This window comes from Mytilus californianus, unplaced genomic scaffold (genome assembly GCF_021869535.1).
Source record: "Mytilus californianus isolate M0D057914Y unplaced genomic scaffold, xbMytCali1.0.p SCAF_7, whole genome shotgun sequence".
Classification (NCBI taxonomy): Eukaryota; Metazoa; Mollusca; class Bivalvia; order Mytilida; family Mytilidae; genus Mytilus; species Mytilus californianus.
In genome coordinates, this window is record NW_026262723.1 from 68,714,427 (window position 1) to 68,734,388 (window position 19,962).

Consider the following 19,962-nt stretch of genomic DNA (forward strand, 5'->3'; position numbering starts at 1 on the left):
TTCAGTTGTCATGAAGTTGTAGTATGATTCATATGCATATAACATAAAATGAAAGATGTACATTTTAACTTTATTTACAGAGAAATACACACCTCAGAGAAGTGGCTTGAGAGAAAGAAAGAGGGCAGAATCTCCAAAACAAACTGAACCTAGCGTTACAGAAGTCTGGACACCAGAAGAGGAACTTGAAATCTGGGAAATCAAACAGTTTGGTGAAAAGTAAGAAAAACATCATACAAAAACCATATATTCATTTGCATTGAATATATTTGAAGGGCTTAGCACAGATAATTTTCTTCAAAATCAATAAGCACCTTGGTAATGAAGAAATGTTAGAAAAATGTTTATGAAAAGAAATTAAGTTTATACATTATATTCAATCATTTAAAAGATTTAAAGCATGTCAAGCCCATTTTCTATGTAACATTATTTATTTTATACTTATTTTAGGATAATTTTCTGTGAACTAAGTAGCTAGCTGGTGGATAACAGATATAAAAAAATTCCTCCTATCCCCTCCTATTTTCTAGAATAGTCCCAGCACATATGATAGAAACATTAAAAAAAGAAAAAGTGACAAGAAGATTTTGCATGGTTCCCCTTCCACAGAATTCATAGTATTTTTTTTGTAGAACATCCCAAATAAATCTTATTTCATTCTTGCATAGCCTTACAACTATAGAACACAAATTAATATACCACAAGTAAGTCATAAAGACAATGACAGAGTTAATGACTTGATTAAGTAGATTTTAAATAATACTTAATTTTCCAGACTTGCCAAACAAAGAGCTGCACTTACAGAGAAAGTAACCATTGAACAAGCAAACCAAACAGCAGTCAATGCAGCACAACTCAAAGCAACATTAGAAGTTCAACTCAAACAGCAGCGACTAGCATTACAACAGAAACGACTGTTAGAAGCTCAGGGTAAAACAGCTGACTCTGTTTCCACTACTCAATCCATCATTACAGCTACATTGTCCAGTTCAGGTGGAGGTACCATCATCAAAACCATAAGTACAACAACAGGATCTCTCATTGGTACTGGTCCAACTAGTATTCTGAAAAATGTTCAGGTCCAGCCAAAGTCACTCCTGTCACCATCAGGTAGGGTTATTTTTAGGTCAACAAAGGAATCGGGAACCAAAATTATTATTATTATGAATTCATTTATTTTCGTGGATTAGAGAAACATGAGAAACATTGTGTTTTTTATAGATATTTGATTTTGTGAATTTGTATGAATCTGAATACAAGCTCATAGAAAATTTGTACCTCATTTAACATTTAAATTTGTGGTTCGCCTGTACCTATGAAATCAATGAAAAATTGGTATCCAATGCATAATAATGATCCACAGTAAAAAAAAAATATGCAATCAAATAATATGAACTAAAGTTTTAAGAAAATCTTAAAGTAAGATAATTTGTTACAAGTTAAAAAATTGACTTCTCTTATATTCATCAGTTTAGATGATGTTTTGACATGTCATCCTACTTGGACACATTATTCTGACTCAAGGCAACTTTGCTCTTACTCCTTATCATAGAAACAACAAATACCAATTTTCAAGTCTTGGTTGAACTGGCTCGGGATAGAATCCATGTAGTTTCACACTATGCATGAAATAAATGAAATTAAAAACCCAACGAAAATTTCTGCTTTTACAATATATATCTTATAAAATTGTTCTTTGGTGTTCAAATAATACAAATTTGTTATTTTGTTAGTTTTGTAAAGTACATATTTTCCTTGTTCAATTTATTTTTAATGTTGATGTTTTTTTTTTATTTCAGTGACGTCTGCAATATCCTCAACCACTCCTAACCAGCTGGTTAAGGTCCAGTTACCAAAAACAACCATACAGATACAACCAACTGCTCGGCTAACATTAGCTCCTAAACCAGGGTTAGTGGCAACCACAAACACAACCAGTACCATGCCCACTAGGATAGTTATACCAGGAAGTACAGCAACAGCTGCTACGTCTGCTCCAAAGTGTAAGTAACTGAGGACTCATTTATTTTTCGTTGATTCCAGTTTTCATAAATTGAGGAAAAATTGTATTTTCATGGATATTTGATTTCATAGTTTTGACATACAAGCCTATGGAATATTGTATATGTTTCAACATTTAATATGAGGTTTACCAATACTAAAGAATACAAAGTATGTTGCAACACATCTTTTTATATGGTTGATTTGTTGATCAACTCCTGTGAGAGTTACAAAAAGAACTTTAAATAAAACTTTTCATGGAAGAATTGAATTCTTTTTGTAATTTCTTTGGTGTGTAAAAATGTTGATATCCATATTTTTATATGAATCTATGAAACTATTGAAAGAGGGATTGAATACAAATAAATACATTTGCAGCTTTTATTGGTTGAAATTTAATAATTTTTTCATTTTTTTTTTTAAAGTAATCACAATAGAAGAATGTTGATGCTTGCCTACAAAGAAAAACAGATTCTACTACTTTGTTGGGTGACATGGCTTTCTCTACTCAAGCATATAACTTTTTCTTTTCGATTTAATCCCTTGGTGATAAAAAATATTTTGTCTCACTAAAATATACTAAAAGATTGAAGATTGAAATTTTCTCCCAGCAGATCTAGTATAATATTTGATGTAACTCTTATAAATGTATTTTGTATCTGTTTTTAGTTTTCAGTATAATTGTGTTTCTTCTTACAGTAGCTGTCAATGCAGTCAGACCAGCTAATGCAAACCCGAGCAACCCTGGAGGCCAGGTCCAAAATCTCCAAATAATACAAGGGCCATCTGGACAATTACAAGTCAGAGGTCTATTACCAGGTAATGATTTTCTTTGTTAAATTCTTGTGAAAGCATATTTCATGAATATAGGTTTACCCTTGTCTCTCTTTCTATCATTCCATTTCAATGATTTGTCCATAATTATGTTGTTTTTAGTCCCCTACCGACGAAGTCAAAGGGGACTTTAGGTTTGCACTAGGTCCATCTGTCTGTCTGTTTGTCTGTTTTTCAATCCGTCAGTCCGGCAAATCAGTTTTTCACACTTTTTTTCTTCATGTTTGAAGATATTGATTTGATATTTGGTATATGGTTTTATCATGACAAGTTATAGATCAAGTTTAAATTTTTTTCCGGTCTGATGATTTTGTCCAGAGTTATGGACTTAGAAAATTCACTCAAATAATCAGTTTTCCGCACTTTTTTCTTCATGTTTGGAGATATTGATTTGATATTTGGTATATGGTTTTATCATGACAAGTTACAGATCAAGTTCGAATTTTGTTCTGGTCTGATGATTTTGTCCAGAGTTATGGACTTAGAAAATTCACTCAAATAATCAGTTTTCCTCACTTTTTTTCGTCATGCATGAAGATATTGATTTAATAATTGGTATAAATAGTTTTATCATGACAAGTTACAGATCAAGTTCGAATTGTGTTCTGGTCTGATGATTTTGTTCAGAGTTATGTCTTTAGACTTAGAAAATTCACTCAAATAATCAGTTTTCCACACTTATTTTTGTCATGCTTGAAGCTATAGGTATCAGAATTGGTATATAGTTTTATCTTGACAAGTTACAGATCAAGTTTGAATTTTGTTCTGGTCTGATGATTTTTTGCAGAGTTATGGTCCTTGGACTTAGAAATTCACTCAAATAATCAGTTTTCCACACTTATTTTTGTCATGCTTGAAGATATTGACTTGATATTTGTTATATAGTTTATTCCATGACAAGTTATAGATCAAGTTAGCATTTTGTTCCAGTACAATGAATTTTTCACCGGTAGGGGACTATGTATTGCCATGCAATACTCTCAAAATGCTTGTTGTCGAGCCTGCGACTTTTGTCGCAGAAAGCTCGACATAGGGATAGTGATCCGGCGGCGGCGTTAGCTTACTTCTTAAAAGCTTTATATTTTAGAAGGTAGAAGATCTGGATGCTTCATACTTTGTATATGGATGCCTCATGTTACGAAGTTTCCATCAGTCACATGTCCAATGTCCTTGACCTCATTTTCATGGTTCAGTGACTACTTGAAAAAAAAGTTAAGATTTTTTGTAATGTTAAATTCTCTCTTATTATAAGTAATAGGATAACTATATTTGGTATGTGCGTACCTTGCAAGGTCCTCATGCCCGTCAGACAGTTTTCACTTGACCTCGACCTCATTTCATTGATCAGTGAACAAGGTTAAGTTTTGGTGGTCAAGTCCATATCTCAGATACTATAAGCAATAGATCTTGTATATTCGGTGTATGGAAGGACTGTAAGGTGTACATGTCCAACTGGCAGGTGTCATCTGACCTTGACCTCATTTTCATGGTTCAGTGGTTATAGTTAAGTTTTTGTGTTTTGGTCTGTTTTTCTTATACTGTATGCAATAGGTCTACTATATTTGGTGTATGGAATGATTGTAAGGTGTACATGTCCAACTGGCAGGTGTCATCTGACCTTGACCTCATTTTCATGGTTCAGTGGTTATAGTTAAGTTTTTGTGTTTTGGTCTGTTTTTGTTATACTGTATGCAATAGGTCTACTATATTTGGTGTATGGAATGATTGTAAGGTGTACATGTCTAGCTGGCAGGTGTCATCTGACCTTGACCTCATTTTCATGGTTCAGTGGTTATAGTTAAGTTTTTGTGTTTTGGTCTGTTTTTGTTATACTGTATGCAATAGGTCTACTATATTTGGTGTATGGAATGATTGTAAGGTGTACATGTCCAACTGGCAGGTGTCATCTGACCTTGACCTCATTTTCATGGTTCAGTGGTTATAGTTAAGTTTTTGTGTTTTGGTCTGTTTTTGTTATACTGTATGCAATAGGTCTACTATATTTGGTGTATGGAATGATTGTAAGGTGTACATGTCTAGCTGGCAGGTGTCATCTGACCTTGACCTCATTTTCATGGTTCAGTGGTCAAAGTTAAGGTTTTGAGTTTTGGTCTTTTTTTCTAATACTATATATGCAATAGTTCAACTATATTTGGTGTATGGAAATATTTTATGATCTATATGTCAGTCACGCAGGTTTTATTTGACCTTGACCTCATTTTCAAGGTTCATTGCTCAGTGTTTAGTTTTTGTGTTTTGGTCTGTTTTTCTTAAACTATAAGCAATAGGTCAACTATATTTGTTGTATGGAAGATTTGTTAGCTGTACATGCCTGCCTTGCATGGTTTATCTGACCTTGACCTCATTTTCATGGTTCATTGGTCAATGTTTAGTTTACTTGGTTAATGTTAAGTTTATGTGGCAGTTGTAATAAAGCTTTATATTTAGGACTATCAACATAATATCAATGATTAGTAAAGAAGGCGAGACATTTCAGCGTGTGCACTCTTGTTTTAATTTACGTTAGTGTTTAGTTAATTGTAATTTACAGTTGGAATTTGCATTTCATTCTGGTTGACCAAAGTTTCATGTAGTTATGGTCCTTGGACTTGAATTTTATGAAAATTGTACTGGTCCAGACTTTTTGTGTAATGCCTGTAGACATGGCACTGAGTTTTGGTGTATTAGTGTATAGTGTTGACATACACATGCAGTTTGCATTTCATTTTGATTGACCCAACTTTTTCAAATAATTACAGCCCTTGTCCTAACTTATTCAAACATCTCATCCTTTCCAAGAATAGTGTTGCCACTCATGCTTGAATATGAAATTTTTGTTTCAATACTATTTTGAACTAAATGAGCACCAGAGTTGTACGTGTATGTATGTTTATTACAGGGCAGCAAATCATCAGGTTACCAGATGGAAGATTGCAATTACTCACAATGCCACAGAACCAGCAAACCACACAGGCAACCACTCAAGTATCATCCACTCCACAGATAGCTGTGCAGAAACCAACTTCTATACTAGTCAATTCTCAATCATCAGCACTACCTACAGCAGGATCAACTCCACAACTTGTCATCACATCAAACCAAGCAACCCTCACATCACCGTCTAGAGTCCTTATACCCTCTAGCCAACTACAGTCTAATGTCTCAGGATCAGCTGGTGTGGTTCTAGCTAAACCCATGACAGTAGCTACAGCTGCAACTCAGATCAGACAACCTGGCCAAATAACAGTGGTATCTCAGGCAGCAGCACCCGGTCAGATTGGCCTGACTGGTTCTCCAATGAAGACTATAACTGTAGCTAGGCCTGCCACAGCTTCAGCTAGCATAGCAAAGATAGGTGGTACTCCAGTAATCATTTCTCAGTCTGGTGGAAGTACTGCTCTTTCTGTAGCTAGTGCTACATCTTTGACAAATGCAGCCTCATCAGCCATCAGACAAGTGATCATGACAACACCACAAAGCACACCTGTAAAAGTATCTCCAGCACCAGGAACTGTTATAAATGCCAACACAGCAGCAGCATTACTTCAGGTAAAACATAGCAACAAAATAGTAGTGTTTAGCTTTTTTTGTCGAGCCTTCGACTTTAGTCGAAAAAGCGAGACATAGCGATCCTACATTCCGTCGGTGTCGTCGTCGTTGTCGTCGGCGGCGTCCACAAATATTCACTCTGTGGTTAAAGTTTTTGAAATTTTAATAACTTTCTTAAACTATCCTGGATTTCTACCAAACTTGGACAGAAGCTTGTTTATGATCATTAGATAGTATCTAGAAGTTAATTTTGTAAAAATAAAATTCAATTTTTTCCGTATTTTACTTATAAATGGACTTAGTTTTTCTGCCGGGAAATATTACATTCACTCTGTGGTTAAAGTTTTTAAAATTTTAATAACTTTCTTAAACTATCCTGGGTTTCTACCAAACTTGGACAGAAGCTTGTTTATGATCATAAGATAGTATCCAGAAGTAAATTTTGTAAAAAAAAAAAATCCATTTTTTCCGTATTTTACTTTTAAATGGACTTAGATTTTCTGCCAGGAAACAACACATTCACTCTGTGGTTAAAGTTTTTAAAATTTTAATAACTTTCTTATACTATTTTGGATTTGTACCAAACTTGGACAGAAGCTTGTTTATGAACAAAAGCTAGTATCTAGAAGGAAATTTTGTAAAAAAATTAATCCATTTTTTCCGTATTTTACTTTTAAATGGACTTAGATTTTCTGCCAGGAAACAACACATTCACTCTGCGGTTAAAGTTTTAAAAATTTTAATAACTTTCTTATACTATTTTGGATTTGTACCAAACTTGGACAGAAGCTTGTTTATTATCAAATGCTAGTATCTAGAAGGAAATTTTGTTTTCTTCCAGTTAACATTACATTCAGTCTGCAGTTAAAGTTTTTAAACATTTATTAGATTCATAAACTATCCTGGATTTTTACCAAACTTGGACAGAAGCTTCTTACAATCAAAAGATATTATCAAGAGGAATATTTTTATTGATTTACTTCCTCATTTTTGTTGAGCCTGCGATTAACAGAAAAAGTAGGCGAGACACTGGGTTCCGCGGAACCCTTACAAATTTTTTTTTATATATTCTTTGTCATGTAAAAATTCTGCATACATCTTAAAAATAATTGAAGTCATATGCAGCCATATACAGTGTCTGTATAATATAAAAGAAATAGATGTGGGTTATATGCCATATATGGCAATGAGACAGCAGTCCAATTACACCAACAAAAAACATGACATATAAAGGTCAACTCTCTGTCTTCAATAGTTCACCTATACCCTTCATTGATGTCTTTGAATATTGTCCGTCTCTTGTTATTTTTGTAACGTGGCTGTCAAGCATAAAATGTCTAAAGATGTGGGATAAAAGACCCGAAAACGCAAGATAAACAGATTATCGGGTTTTCTTCTTATAGATATAGTAAAATATCAGCCATTTGACACAATGTGAAGCTTTTTGGCTTGTGGTTGATATTTAAGATATCAATGTGCAGAAAACCAGATTATCTATATATATCCACAATGTTGAATCAGATGGATGCTAAGAAAGTATTGTCACAAATACATGTGTACACCTATACACAGATTTGATTACTTTGAATTTGGAAATTATAGGCTAGACAGCTCCAGATTAGGCAGCAACAAGTCCTACAGCAAGTTCAACCACAACAGGTAGTACAGACCGCCCAACAAAATGTGACATCACTGTTGACACAACAACCTAGACCAGCATTACCCGTGTCAGCTGCTGGTAATACTAAATATGCTGTTACTCCACAAGTTGTTCAACAAGGTATAGTTATTGTTTAATTTACAGATGTGTTAAGTAATGTCTATATATAAATTGTAATGACATATTAGATAAAATCACTGTTACTATAAGATTAAACAAGAATTTGATTAATTTGTCCCAGATAATTTGCATAATCACCAGTTCATTAATTTAAACCATGATATATACTATCTAGTTATTTAAATTATCTAAATCAACTAAGAAGTTCATTCTTAAAAATCAGACTCTGTCTCAAAATAATCATGTTTATAATAGTACAGATGCCGAAAATATGAAAATGTGTAAAATAAAACCGCTCAAACAAAATTTTAATCCAGATTTATGCAAGTGAAATTTTTCAGCATTTTGACATTTAAATAATTCGTCTTCACTAAATAAATCAACTTCAAAGAGTTGCACTCAAGTGTACCACACATAGTATAAAGTTAAAGTTACATGTTTTCAGAAATTTTTATTCTTTATTTCTGAATAATTTTGGAGTTAAAATTGTCAGTAAAGGTAAGTTGAATTTCAAAGTTATACTGTATTTACAAATAAATCATTCTTATTAGAATTTCTTTCATTGGTTTACTCTTAGACCATGTTAAAACTGCTTCTGTTACTTACAAATATAATAATTCAATAGAAGAAGAAAAAATAATGCACTAAGATTCTAATGTACTTATTCAAATTTAGGATGTTCAACATAAAAAAAACACATTATCTATAAATTAAAGAGTGAAAATTAGTACATGAAAAAAATATTTTTCAGTTGTGAGACAAGCTCTTATGCAGAACCAGACTCCTGAAATTCAAGCTAAACTACTTGCTATGCAACGTTCAATGGTAACCAAGCCACCCACCCCAACAATTACAACTATTTCTCAACCAATGGATGATGATATGGACGAGGATTCAATGTCTTCATTTGATAGTTCTGTGGAAGAATACAAACCTAAGTTTGGGAAAACAGCAGAAGTTTCTAAAGAATCTAGAGAAGATCAAATGAGGTATAAAACTGTTTTTACTGTTTTTATGCACCACCTAGGGGCATTATGTTTTTCAGTCTGTGTGTCCATTCGTCCGTCCATTTGTCCGTCTGTCCCGCTTCAGGTTAAAGTTTTTGGTCAAGGTAGTTTTTGATGAAGTTGACGTCCAATCAACTTGAAACTTGGTACACATGTTCCCTATGATATGATCTTTCTAAATTTAATGCCAAATTAGAGATTTGACACCAATTTCACAGTCCACTGAACATAGAAAATGATAGTGGGAGTGGGGCATCTGTGTACTATGGACACATTCTTGTTTATATAAACTGTTAAAGCATGCATCTTTAGATTGAATTAGTTTTCCTTTTAAACTGTAGATTCAGCTTATATAATGTCAGATTAACAATTTAATAAAAAAAAACATTGCTAATGATTGGTCATGAAATTTTCTCATAAACATGATGTTCAAATGAAAAAGGTACCTCAAATATGCAAAAATCAAACTGAAAGTATCTTGAAAAGTAAGTCATGAAGGTAACTTTTTCCTTGCATATTTTGAAAGTGGATATCAAAAGTGTGATATCAAAATTGTTTGTCAAAAATTTCATGAAAAATTTTCAAAAAAAGAATTCATGTAAATTCCCTTCTTATTGTTTGCCATTAAGCAAAAATAGTTCCTTTGATATATATATATATGTATATTGTCAATTTACAGTGCTGTGGATTCATCATTATTTATGGATTTTGTGGGTAAATGTCTACAAAAAATTCAAGTTTCCAAGAAAATACAATTTTTATGCCAACACCCAAGCGGAGGGGGCATTAAGTGTTACCCTTGTCGGTCTGTACCTTCATCCAGCCGTCCGTATGTCTGTATGTCCCAAAATTTCTGTTCTCTAACTTTAGTTTGCCTCAACCAAATGTTATGAAACTTACACACAATGCTTATTACCACAAAACACAGACCAAGTTTAATTTTGTTTGCATTACTTTTGTCTTTCTTGAGTTATGTCCCTTTATAACATTACATGCAAGCGGGGCATCATCCGTGTCCAATAGACACATTCTCCATTTTTTCCTTAATCTAAATTGCTTCCCACAAAAATAACTGCTTCCACAGTATTAATTATATTGTTTTCTCATACACCCAATATTCCTTCTATTCTAAGTTATACATTTTGTACATTGATGTTTATAGAAAGATGGTGTGTAATCAAGTAATAAGATCCATTGTTGATAAGATTGAAAGAAAGGAAAAGGAAGCCATGCGTAAGGTGAAGAAACAAGAATTAGAGGACGAAAAACATAAAAAGTTGTTAGCAGCTAAATTACAGCAAGCATTGTTTAAACATAAAGAAATTGTGAAGAAGGACATCCTTAAAAAGAGAGCTTTGATGGAGAAAAATCTACAACAAGATATCCAGGTAGGCAAATGAAGAGAAGCATAATTCTTTATAGATATTTTTTTCCAGGTCTCATCTATATTTCTATGCACTGCCTGCAATAGTAGGGGCATTATGTTTTCCAGTCTGTGTGTCTGTCTGTCATTTGGTCTTTCCATTTGTCTCAGTTTGGCCTCAGGTTAAAGTATTGGTATGAGCTTCATGTATTTTAGGATGAACATGTAGTTACACTATCTTGAAACTTAGTACACATGTCTATTATGATGTGAAGTTTTCAAAATATATTCAGAATGAAGTGTTTGACCCAGATTTTCTGTTCGCGGAATATGAAATGTGATAGTTCTATTGAGGCATTGTGTCCTATGGACACATATTTTTGTTTTTAGTGGGAATAGAAACCATTGACAATATATTTGATTATATTTCACATAATATTTGTACAGCACTGATCAGTTACACTTTATGCTTGTGTAATTTAGTTAAGTTGAACTTTAATAGAAAAACAAAGGATATGGGGTATCCATCCATGACACAAAATCAGTACATGCACAGCAAAAATACACACAAAAAGCAAAGAAACAGAGCTTTTATTGTTGTTCTTCATCTTCAACTTTTAAGGTTACTTACAAACACACCTGTATGATACATTAATGATTAGTCACAGCGTCAATCCTCCTCTTGTATGATACAAACATTTGTAAAACATTTAGTTCTTTACTTTAGATCTTCATTTTGGTATGTCAGTATTGAGTTCGACCAATTATTTAAAATAAGGAGATGTGGTATGATTGCAAATGAGACAACTTTCCACCAAAGACCAAATGCCGACGATGTAAGCACCTTTAGATCAACAAAACCGATACTGCATACCTATTGAGCTATAAAAGGCTATAAAATAACTACTTTATTTTAAATATTGTAAAACAAGGTTCAGGTCCCTATGGTAAATTATGTATTTAGGTTGATTTTGTAGCTTTTCCAATATGCCTTTTGCAGACAAGACATCCAGGTTTTACAACCAATTCATATAGTAATCATAATATTATAGCTTGAAGTTGCTGCAGAATTGAAGAAGAGGCCAGTTCAACAGCAGATTCCAACTAAGCAGCTGAAAGTATCCCATGGTATACCTCAGCAGACAATCCAGACTCCTATCCAAGATGTACCCCCATTACAGCCTCCTCCCTCTAAACGTAAGAAACAGAAGGTGATATCTACTGGAGGAGGTAGAGCATTAAATCCCAAAGAGAAGTTATACTGTGTGTGTAGAACACCCTATGATGACACCAAGTAAGTTTCCTAAGTTAATTACTGTAAATTCAGGAATTATCGCCTGCCTATTATTACATTTTTGACATGACAGACCAAAATGTGAGAATAATTATTGTGATTACAGGAAAAGCTGCATACAAATACATGTGACCGATTTTAGAATGTGAGTTATTATTGTGATATTTCAAAATTAAAACCTCTCAATAATTTCTGAATTTGTTTTTGCATACCAATTTTCATTGATATCTGATTTTGTGGTTTTGCCAAAGTCTGCATATAAGCTTATAAAAGTTTTGAACTTCTTTGAACATTTAAATTTGTGGAACCACCTATACAACCTACGAAGTCCACAAAAAATGGTATTCCATGAATAATAATGATTACACAGTAACAATGTTGGAAACATTTTTCCCCCCAAAAAGAAGGTTGTTGGTTGCTAATTAAGAAATCCATTACATCTGAATTATTTGAGTGTGTTCTTAGTGAAATGTATGTTTACTACTTTGTAGGTGAACCTTGAACTCTTTATTAGCTATGGTTAATGAACAAACAAACTTTATTTCAGGTTTTATATTGGATGTGACCTGTGTTCAAACTGGTTCCATGGTGGTTGTGTAGGTATATCTGAAGGAAAGGCCAAGACCGTTGACTCGTATACCTGTCCTGATTGTAAACGTCAACAAGAGAATACGACAGAAGAACTGTATTGTTTATGTAAAACACCATATGACGAATCACAGTTAGTTTTTATCAGAAAATTGTAATCAAGGAAATTATAATTCCATCTGTTTCAGAAAATATCACTTCTGTGGATTCATTTATTTTCATGGATTGAGGAAAAATTGTATTTTCGTGGATAATTTGAGTTCGTGCATTAGCCAAAGTCTTTAAACAAACCTATAGAGAATTTGTACTTCCTGGGACATTAAATTCATGGTTTATCTATTCCAACAAAATCCATGAAAATTGATATCCCACAAATGATAATGAATCCACAGTAATTGTTGTTATGATAAAACATATAAAAAAAAGTTCATCTGTTTTGATGACGAAAATACTACTATAGAACATATAGAATCTGGTTTAAATACATTTATCACATCTTTTATTCAGGGTCCATAATAATTTCTAAAATGATAATAATAAAAGTGTATCTGCCGGCATAGTCTTCTGGTTCTATACTAACCTGGAATGCATGCCATTGTGTGGTCAATCAAAGACTTTGCTGTTTTTCTGCTAAACAAAAAACGCATTAGAAAAGACTGCTTAGTTAGGAGTTAAAGTGTCCGAAGATACGCAACATATTTTCCTTAAAACTATCCACTTGTCTGTGTCCCAAGATACGCGACATATTTTCCTTAAAACTATCAACTCGTCTGCTAGTACATTTTATATTCAGCTCAATGTGTGGGTCTAGGATTGTAAGCACATGAATATGGTGAAGATGATCCACTGGCTGTTTTGTACCCTTCTATCCGCAAAGAATGCCGTTGGAAATAATCTACTTAACTGGCTAGTCCTTATTTTCACCTTACCTAACATAATGCTGTTAGGTGATCATTCTTTAGAGTCTATCCATGCCCATATCAAGCAATTTATTAATAATATATACTAAGGTATTTAAGTTACAAATTGATCTATATGTGTATAACCATTCATGAACAAAAGCAAACTATTTTATTAAAATTTACATAAGCTGCAGTAATAGTGCATGACTATCTATTCTACCTACAACTATTGACAAAGGTAGATAACTCCAATTTGACAATATTTCCTAAATTTATTCCATTGCTTAATACTATGCAAAATCATATTTCAAAATTTCTATTTAAAATTGAAATGGAAAGAAAGGATATGGTCTATTAATTCATGATACACAATCCCAAAACACTCTTTATTGTAACAATATCTTATATAGGACATCAGCTTATTGAGAACGTAAATTACAAACAATGGATTTATTTTTCAGGTTCTACATTGGATGTGATAGATGTCAAGACTGGTTCCATGGTAAATGTGTTGGGATATCTGAGAAAGAAGCCAGCAGTTTGGATGTTTATCTATGTCCTAAGTGTAAACAGCAAGACAAAGAAGATCCTTTATCCAGTAAAATACTCACAGATAGTGATTATGAGCAGCTCAAGAGATTAGTCAAAAGTTTACAGGTACATAATGCATTTTGTAACAAATACAGATACAAATGCAATGTATGATAGCCATTTAATGAGAAGTATGTATGTAAAAAGGGAGATATTTTTTTTTAAGGTTGAGAGAAATCACAAAATCTAATTATCAATTTGTTTGAAAAAAGCAGATTATCAAGTTTTGTATTTTTAAATATACAATTTGTAAAGCTCGAACCTTAGATGCAAGGAATAATATTACAAATACTATATATACTTTATATCTATTACTTGCTAAAGTACAAATTTATTATTGACATCATTGTAATCAAAAAAATTATTTATGTTGTACTATAAAGAATACTGTACAATTTATTTTCAGTCACACAAGATGGCATGGCCTTTCCTGGAACCTGTTGATCCCAATGAAGTACCTGATTACTATACAGTGATAAAAGATCCTATGGGTAAGTTGCCTAAATGCTAAACTGATGTCAATATACAAATAAGTAGACATGATTGCCAATGAGACAACTATCCACCAAAGTTCAAATGAAGTGGATGTAAGCAATTATATTTTATGTTATATTTTTTGGCCTTCTTTTACTTTAGTGGTCCCAACCCATATAGATCTTACCCTAACCCATAACTAACTATTAACAGTAGACCTAACCTTAACATAGAACATCCCCAAACCTAACCCTAAGTAAAACAGAGCCTATTTTTAAAGCCATTGCATTTATGCCATCGCATATGGCCATCTTTGTGATGCAAATCAGAGACTCCGCCCAGATCAAGCCATAGTATTTTGTTAAACAGGCTCCTGGTCTGTCATTCTTAAACACCTATGTATGTTTTCTAATGCAATACATAGCTTGAAACTTTTGAAAAACATTAGTGGATTAAAGAGGTTTCAGCATATGTTCTTGTAGATGTATTTTTGTATTTAGGGGGACAACCGTTTGACTATAAAAAAAAAATAGAAGTCCGAGTGAAAAAAAGTGCATTTTTATACCTGCGATTCCGTTCTCCTTTGGTACGATGTTTCAACAAAATATCGAATCATTTCAGTTGTTGATTTAGTATTGAAAATTTTACTGAATTATCTCTTATTAAATACAGTTTTATATGTTTAATTGGTGTTTCTCTAAGAAAGAGGCCAGGTGCTCTTGTTCATTCATAAAATTATCGTTCATTCATAAATTTATCGTTCATTCATAAATTTATCGTAAAATCAAAATCACTACACAGGTTATACGTAGTGTCAAATGATAACCTGTAATCTAAAAATAGACAAACTTAACTGACCTATTTTGTTGATTTGTTTGCGCAAATAATTTAGCGGAACGAAACCCTTGTTAAAAACACATAACAAGTTCGTTTTCCTTTTTTGTCATAACTCCATAAGATTTATCGATCACCTTACTAATGAAATTGTTCCCGTCAAAACGTGATAGATGCCAAGTCCAGATGAAGAGATATTTACAATTTGGATTATTCTAGTTTCATAGATTGAAAAAAAGTACGTCCTTTTGGATATCATAATCAAAACTGGGTATGCATGACAAATGATGAAACCATTATCCTCGTCTTTCCAGTGGACGAGTCTACTACGTGTGTTGACACTTGATGGTCCACCGTGTTTGCAATTTTATTTCACGTTTTCATAATATTGAAGATCATTTTTCGCAATGTTTCCTGAAAACGATAAATATCAAAGCAACGAAGAGCTGTTTGTTCTTGTTCGTATAATGACGATTTAATGTCATGTTTGTCTGTGATTATGTAACAGTGGTTTGATTCCGCCAGTGTACTTTATCCGGAGGAAGAAAATCCCCAGTGATTTTTATCCACCAACAAAAATTCACTAGGTTTTTCTATCCGGGTCTAGTGTAAAACATCCACCAGTCATTATAAGGTTCTATAAAGGTTTTTTTGAAGGGGAAATATATATATAAAATGTGGCTTAATAGTTTTTAGTGTATTTGAAACTTGCATAGCTGATTTATATAAAAAGTGGAGAGTTTTCATCCAAGGAATGTTCACACTAGTGTTTTTGAACCAGGAATGATTACACTAGTGATTTTGTACCTGAATGATTGCACTAGTTATTTTATACCCGGATTAATTACACTAGTGCTTTAGATCCATACATTGATGAAGTGATTAGTACTCTTTTTGAACATACGATAACACAATAATGCTTATTAACGAATAAGATTTAAATAATTTTTCTATGCAAATCTATAAAATCATATGCTTTTAAATTGTCACTAATTGTAATATTTATATTTATTGGATTGCCGAAGTTTTTCTGTGTATTTGCTCTTCGGTCGATTTGGATATAAAATCATATCTTCTTTGTCAATATTAAAGGATGCTTCTATAATTGAAACTTTATGTAAGAACAAATCTGCTCTTTAAATTTGGTTTATATCAAGTTCAATGTTCTGATCATTGATAAAGTATTTTGAGTTATAAAAATATCCTCCTCGTCATCATCAATATTATTTACTAGATTGACTCAGATTAATTAAACTGGTTCCTTGAAAATTATTTTAATTTTAACCCATTTATTTATGTAAACAATAAACTGGTCTAATATAAACAAAACAACAATATCAAGATCGACACTTTCACACTATTTACATCCAATATTCTCTAGTGAAAAACAGTTACCCGGAATAAATACACGGCGGAATGAAAGTACGCTTACAATGACCCCCCTTTTCGGGATTGCATGAGAATTATAGTTATCTCGTACCGCATGAGGATGACACATATCAACTGAGCAATAATGTTTGGGACTTAGTTTTAAGAAATGAAGACAAAGTAACATTATGAAAATATTTTTAGTAAGCTGAAATATATATTTATTTTTTACATGTTTATGTCTTGTAAGATATTTTATTTCTTTCCCGTTTTTCAACATTTGCGTCTGGAAAGTTGAAATGTTTTAATTGAATGGTTAAATTTAAATTAATTATGGTTATTGTTAAAACTAAATAAATAAAGGAAATTGTTGCCCATTTACAAACACTACCAGGGGATAATTTCTTTTTGAGTTATATGTTTCAGCACATGTAAATTTGACCCCAACTTAAGCCTGGTAAACGTGTTGTCTCCTTGTGAAATATAAAACATATCAAAAATGACTTTCTGCTAAAGTCTTTTATTGATATAAAGTTTAAACCTTCTTACTTCTCACTAGACAACACTCCTGTCAGGTTTAATTCTTATATATATGTGGATGAAAAAGTCCCCAAAACATTAACATGGCAGCAATTGCTTTTACAGCCTTTAAGGCTTTGATTGATTATGTTACACTATATATGAATATGTGTAATGCATCATACATGTATCAATTTTTCATTTCTTTTTCTTCAGATTTAACAACAGTTGAAAGGAGAATACAGAACCGGCATTATGTGAAATTGATAGAATTCATTAAGGATATTACAAAGATATTTGACAATTGTCGATTATACAATACACCTGATACACCATTTTATCAATGTGCTGAAGTCTTAGATACTTTCTTTGGACAAAGAATTAAAGCCTTAAAGGGTCGATTGGGTAGTAAATAGTATATTTTCTTCATTAATGTTCATAGGCTGTACAAAGAAATCAAGCGCTGTCATATTGAGATTCTGCGGTAGTTATTATTAGAATCGGTACTCTGTAATACATATCAGTTGAAATACCGTGAATGGTATTTACTTCCGGTCAGTAAATTGTCAGGTGATTTTTGTCTTCTTTTTTGTTTGTTATTTGCTGCTTTTTTTCAACAAAAACCTCCGATTAGAATAACCAATGAGATACATGACCTTTGATTGATTTGTTCTGTGTCACATTTAAACCACAAAATTAAGAAACATATAAGTATTTTAAACAGAAAAGTACAAATATATTTGTAAAACCCTGAGTTGAAGTATTTTCACTGTAAATGGTTGCTTTTATAATTATTCAAACTGAGAAGTCAACTGAATGTAGTATGGTGGTATAAGCAAAAAAAAACAGAATTATTTCATGAAAAATCTTGACAAAAGTAAGACTAAAAGTAAAAGTAGAAGAAACGTTCTGAGATTTTCTTTCAAAGGTGGGGACTTTTAAAAGTATTATGCTGAAAGTTTTAATAGAACAAAAATGGAGATTCCTTTATAATGAGAATGGGTTGAGATGGATGATACATGTATACCTAGAGACAAACAACATATCTGTAGAACAGATGTTGTTTGATAATTCTGTAAAAATGCCAAGAGTGGAATTATGTAGTCTAATTGAAGAGTTAGCAAGTATCATTATCTTGCTTACTACACATTCAGTTTACATGCAGATAGGTGTTGGTGTCATCTGCATTCTTGGATGTTCTGTTTTCCATGTATGTATTGGATCTATTCCTTAAAAGACATTTTTCACTGGGAACTTAAGCAGCAGATTTTTGGAGTTAAAAACAGTTACCGGTATATTTAAGTAAAATTTATTTATGAGCAAAATGGAGAAAAGTCTCGCAGTAATGAAGGGAAATTGAATAATGTGTAATTAAAAAGGTCAAAGAAAGCAGCAGGGTTAAAGGGCAGCTATAGTAGAGAACTATCATGCATTGTATTAGCTTGTGTAGTTGAGGTTTCTCTGACGTCTGACAGCCTATTTTTTTTTTATTGCTGTGATAGAAGGATGTCAGCTCATTCCATATAGAAAACATGGAAATCACTGGCTGAGATTTAGGCTGGCAAATTTCTGATTCAAAATTGTGAAATATCCATGCCATTCAGGCTTTGTTAAGCAGATAAACCATAAATGACTTTCCTTATTCCTTTTTCTCTATGAATATTTACCTTTTATTCACAGAATATCCCCTTGAAGCCCAAACAAAAATCTTTATTCCCCTCAACCCTTTGTTTTTGGCTACATGATTTAACTTTGAAAAGGTTGTTACATGCTTGCCATGTGCATAGAATTTTTAAAGTAAATTTATGCATATGACCCTGGTGACCTGCATATATATTAGTAAGATTTGTGTCTTTATCAGGTCTTTTGTTTGAAAACATAGATCATTTACATAAATGAGCTTCCATAATTACAAGTTCTTTGAGAAGCAAGATAGCAATATCTTTGAGAAAACGAAAGTATATCGCTTGAAAAAAGAAGTTGAGGGGAATAAAGTTCTTGTTCTACAAGAGGTAGTCTGTGAATTAAAAGAACATAGTTGTCGAGAAAAATGAGAAAGGACAGAAATGGTTATGGTTTATCAGCTTGACAATGGATTTATTCAGATTTTAAGACAGAAACTTAACATCCTAAGACTGGTTCTGAAATTTCCATATTGATTATATGGACTTCTCACGGACGCCCACTGCCCCAGCAAGTTCAAAATAGGCTGTCAGACTTCAGAGCAATCTCAGACTAGAGATTGTGTTAGTATCATGTTGTAACTATATCCATTAATTTGTACAAAACTTTGCATGAATCAAATGTATCATAAGGGGCCATCTTTTGTTTCTTTCCATGTTGTAAAAGACTATCTACTTATCATACAACTATTATTGTAAAAAAAGATTTCTTAGTCATTGTAAATATTTATCATAAACAATGGTGATGCATATACAATATATACATGTTGTAAAGAATTTGTTAATGTATAAAGTGCTGTTGGTGGGGTCAATGACATTTAAAACCTTTAAAATTTATGTGTCAAATACGACATAGATATTTATATTGTAGTTAGATTGTAGTTTTTATTAAACTGACTTTTTGTCCATCCTGTGTTGCTGCTGACATTTCATGGAATTGCAAGCACATGTTCCAAAAAAATGGATTTAAAAAGGTGATTGTAATAAAATTTTAAGACTGAACATGACACAGAAAATGTAATTTTTTTGAAATCTTAGTTAAAATTTCAGAATATGAAATCAATTTTTCTTCTGTAAATGACATGAAATGCTATTGGTTAATTCCAGTCGTGAAGTGTAGTGCTTGATTGTTGTTTCATTTTTTTATTTTTTTTTCAATTTCTATCATTTTGATTA

General features: G+C 32.4%; 1 protein-coding gene across 1 annotated transcript in view; it reads left to right on the forward strand.

Moving 5' to 3' along the window:
- Positions 1 to 18,873, forward strand: part of LOC127709954 (nucleosome-remodeling factor subunit BPTF-like) — a 32,214-nt gene extending 13,341 nt beyond the window's left edge. The window contains exons 11-23 of the mRNA XM_052215656.1: positions 81 to 219; positions 776 to 1,110; positions 1,800 to 2,003; positions 2,701 to 2,820; positions 5,735 to 6,384; positions 7,987 to 8,164; positions 8,916 to 9,153; positions 10,334 to 10,559; positions 11,587 to 11,828; positions 12,376 to 12,549; positions 13,780 to 13,975; positions 14,316 to 14,400; positions 17,321 to 18,873. Coding sequence (XP_052071616.1) covers positions 81 to 219; positions 776 to 1,110; positions 1,800 to 2,003; positions 2,701 to 2,820; positions 5,735 to 6,384; positions 7,987 to 8,164; positions 8,916 to 9,153; positions 10,334 to 10,559; positions 11,587 to 11,828; positions 12,376 to 12,549; positions 13,780 to 13,975; positions 14,316 to 14,400; positions 17,321 to 17,520 — 2,987 coding nt within the window. The 3' untranslated portion in view covers positions 17,521 to 18,873. The remainder of the gene's footprint in view (positions 1 to 80; positions 220 to 775; positions 1,111 to 1,799; positions 2,004 to 2,700; positions 2,821 to 5,734; positions 6,385 to 7,986; positions 8,165 to 8,915; positions 9,154 to 10,333; positions 10,560 to 11,586; positions 11,829 to 12,375; positions 12,550 to 13,779; positions 13,976 to 14,315; positions 14,401 to 17,320) is intronic.
- Positions 18,874 to 19,962: the final 1,089 nt, after the last annotated feature.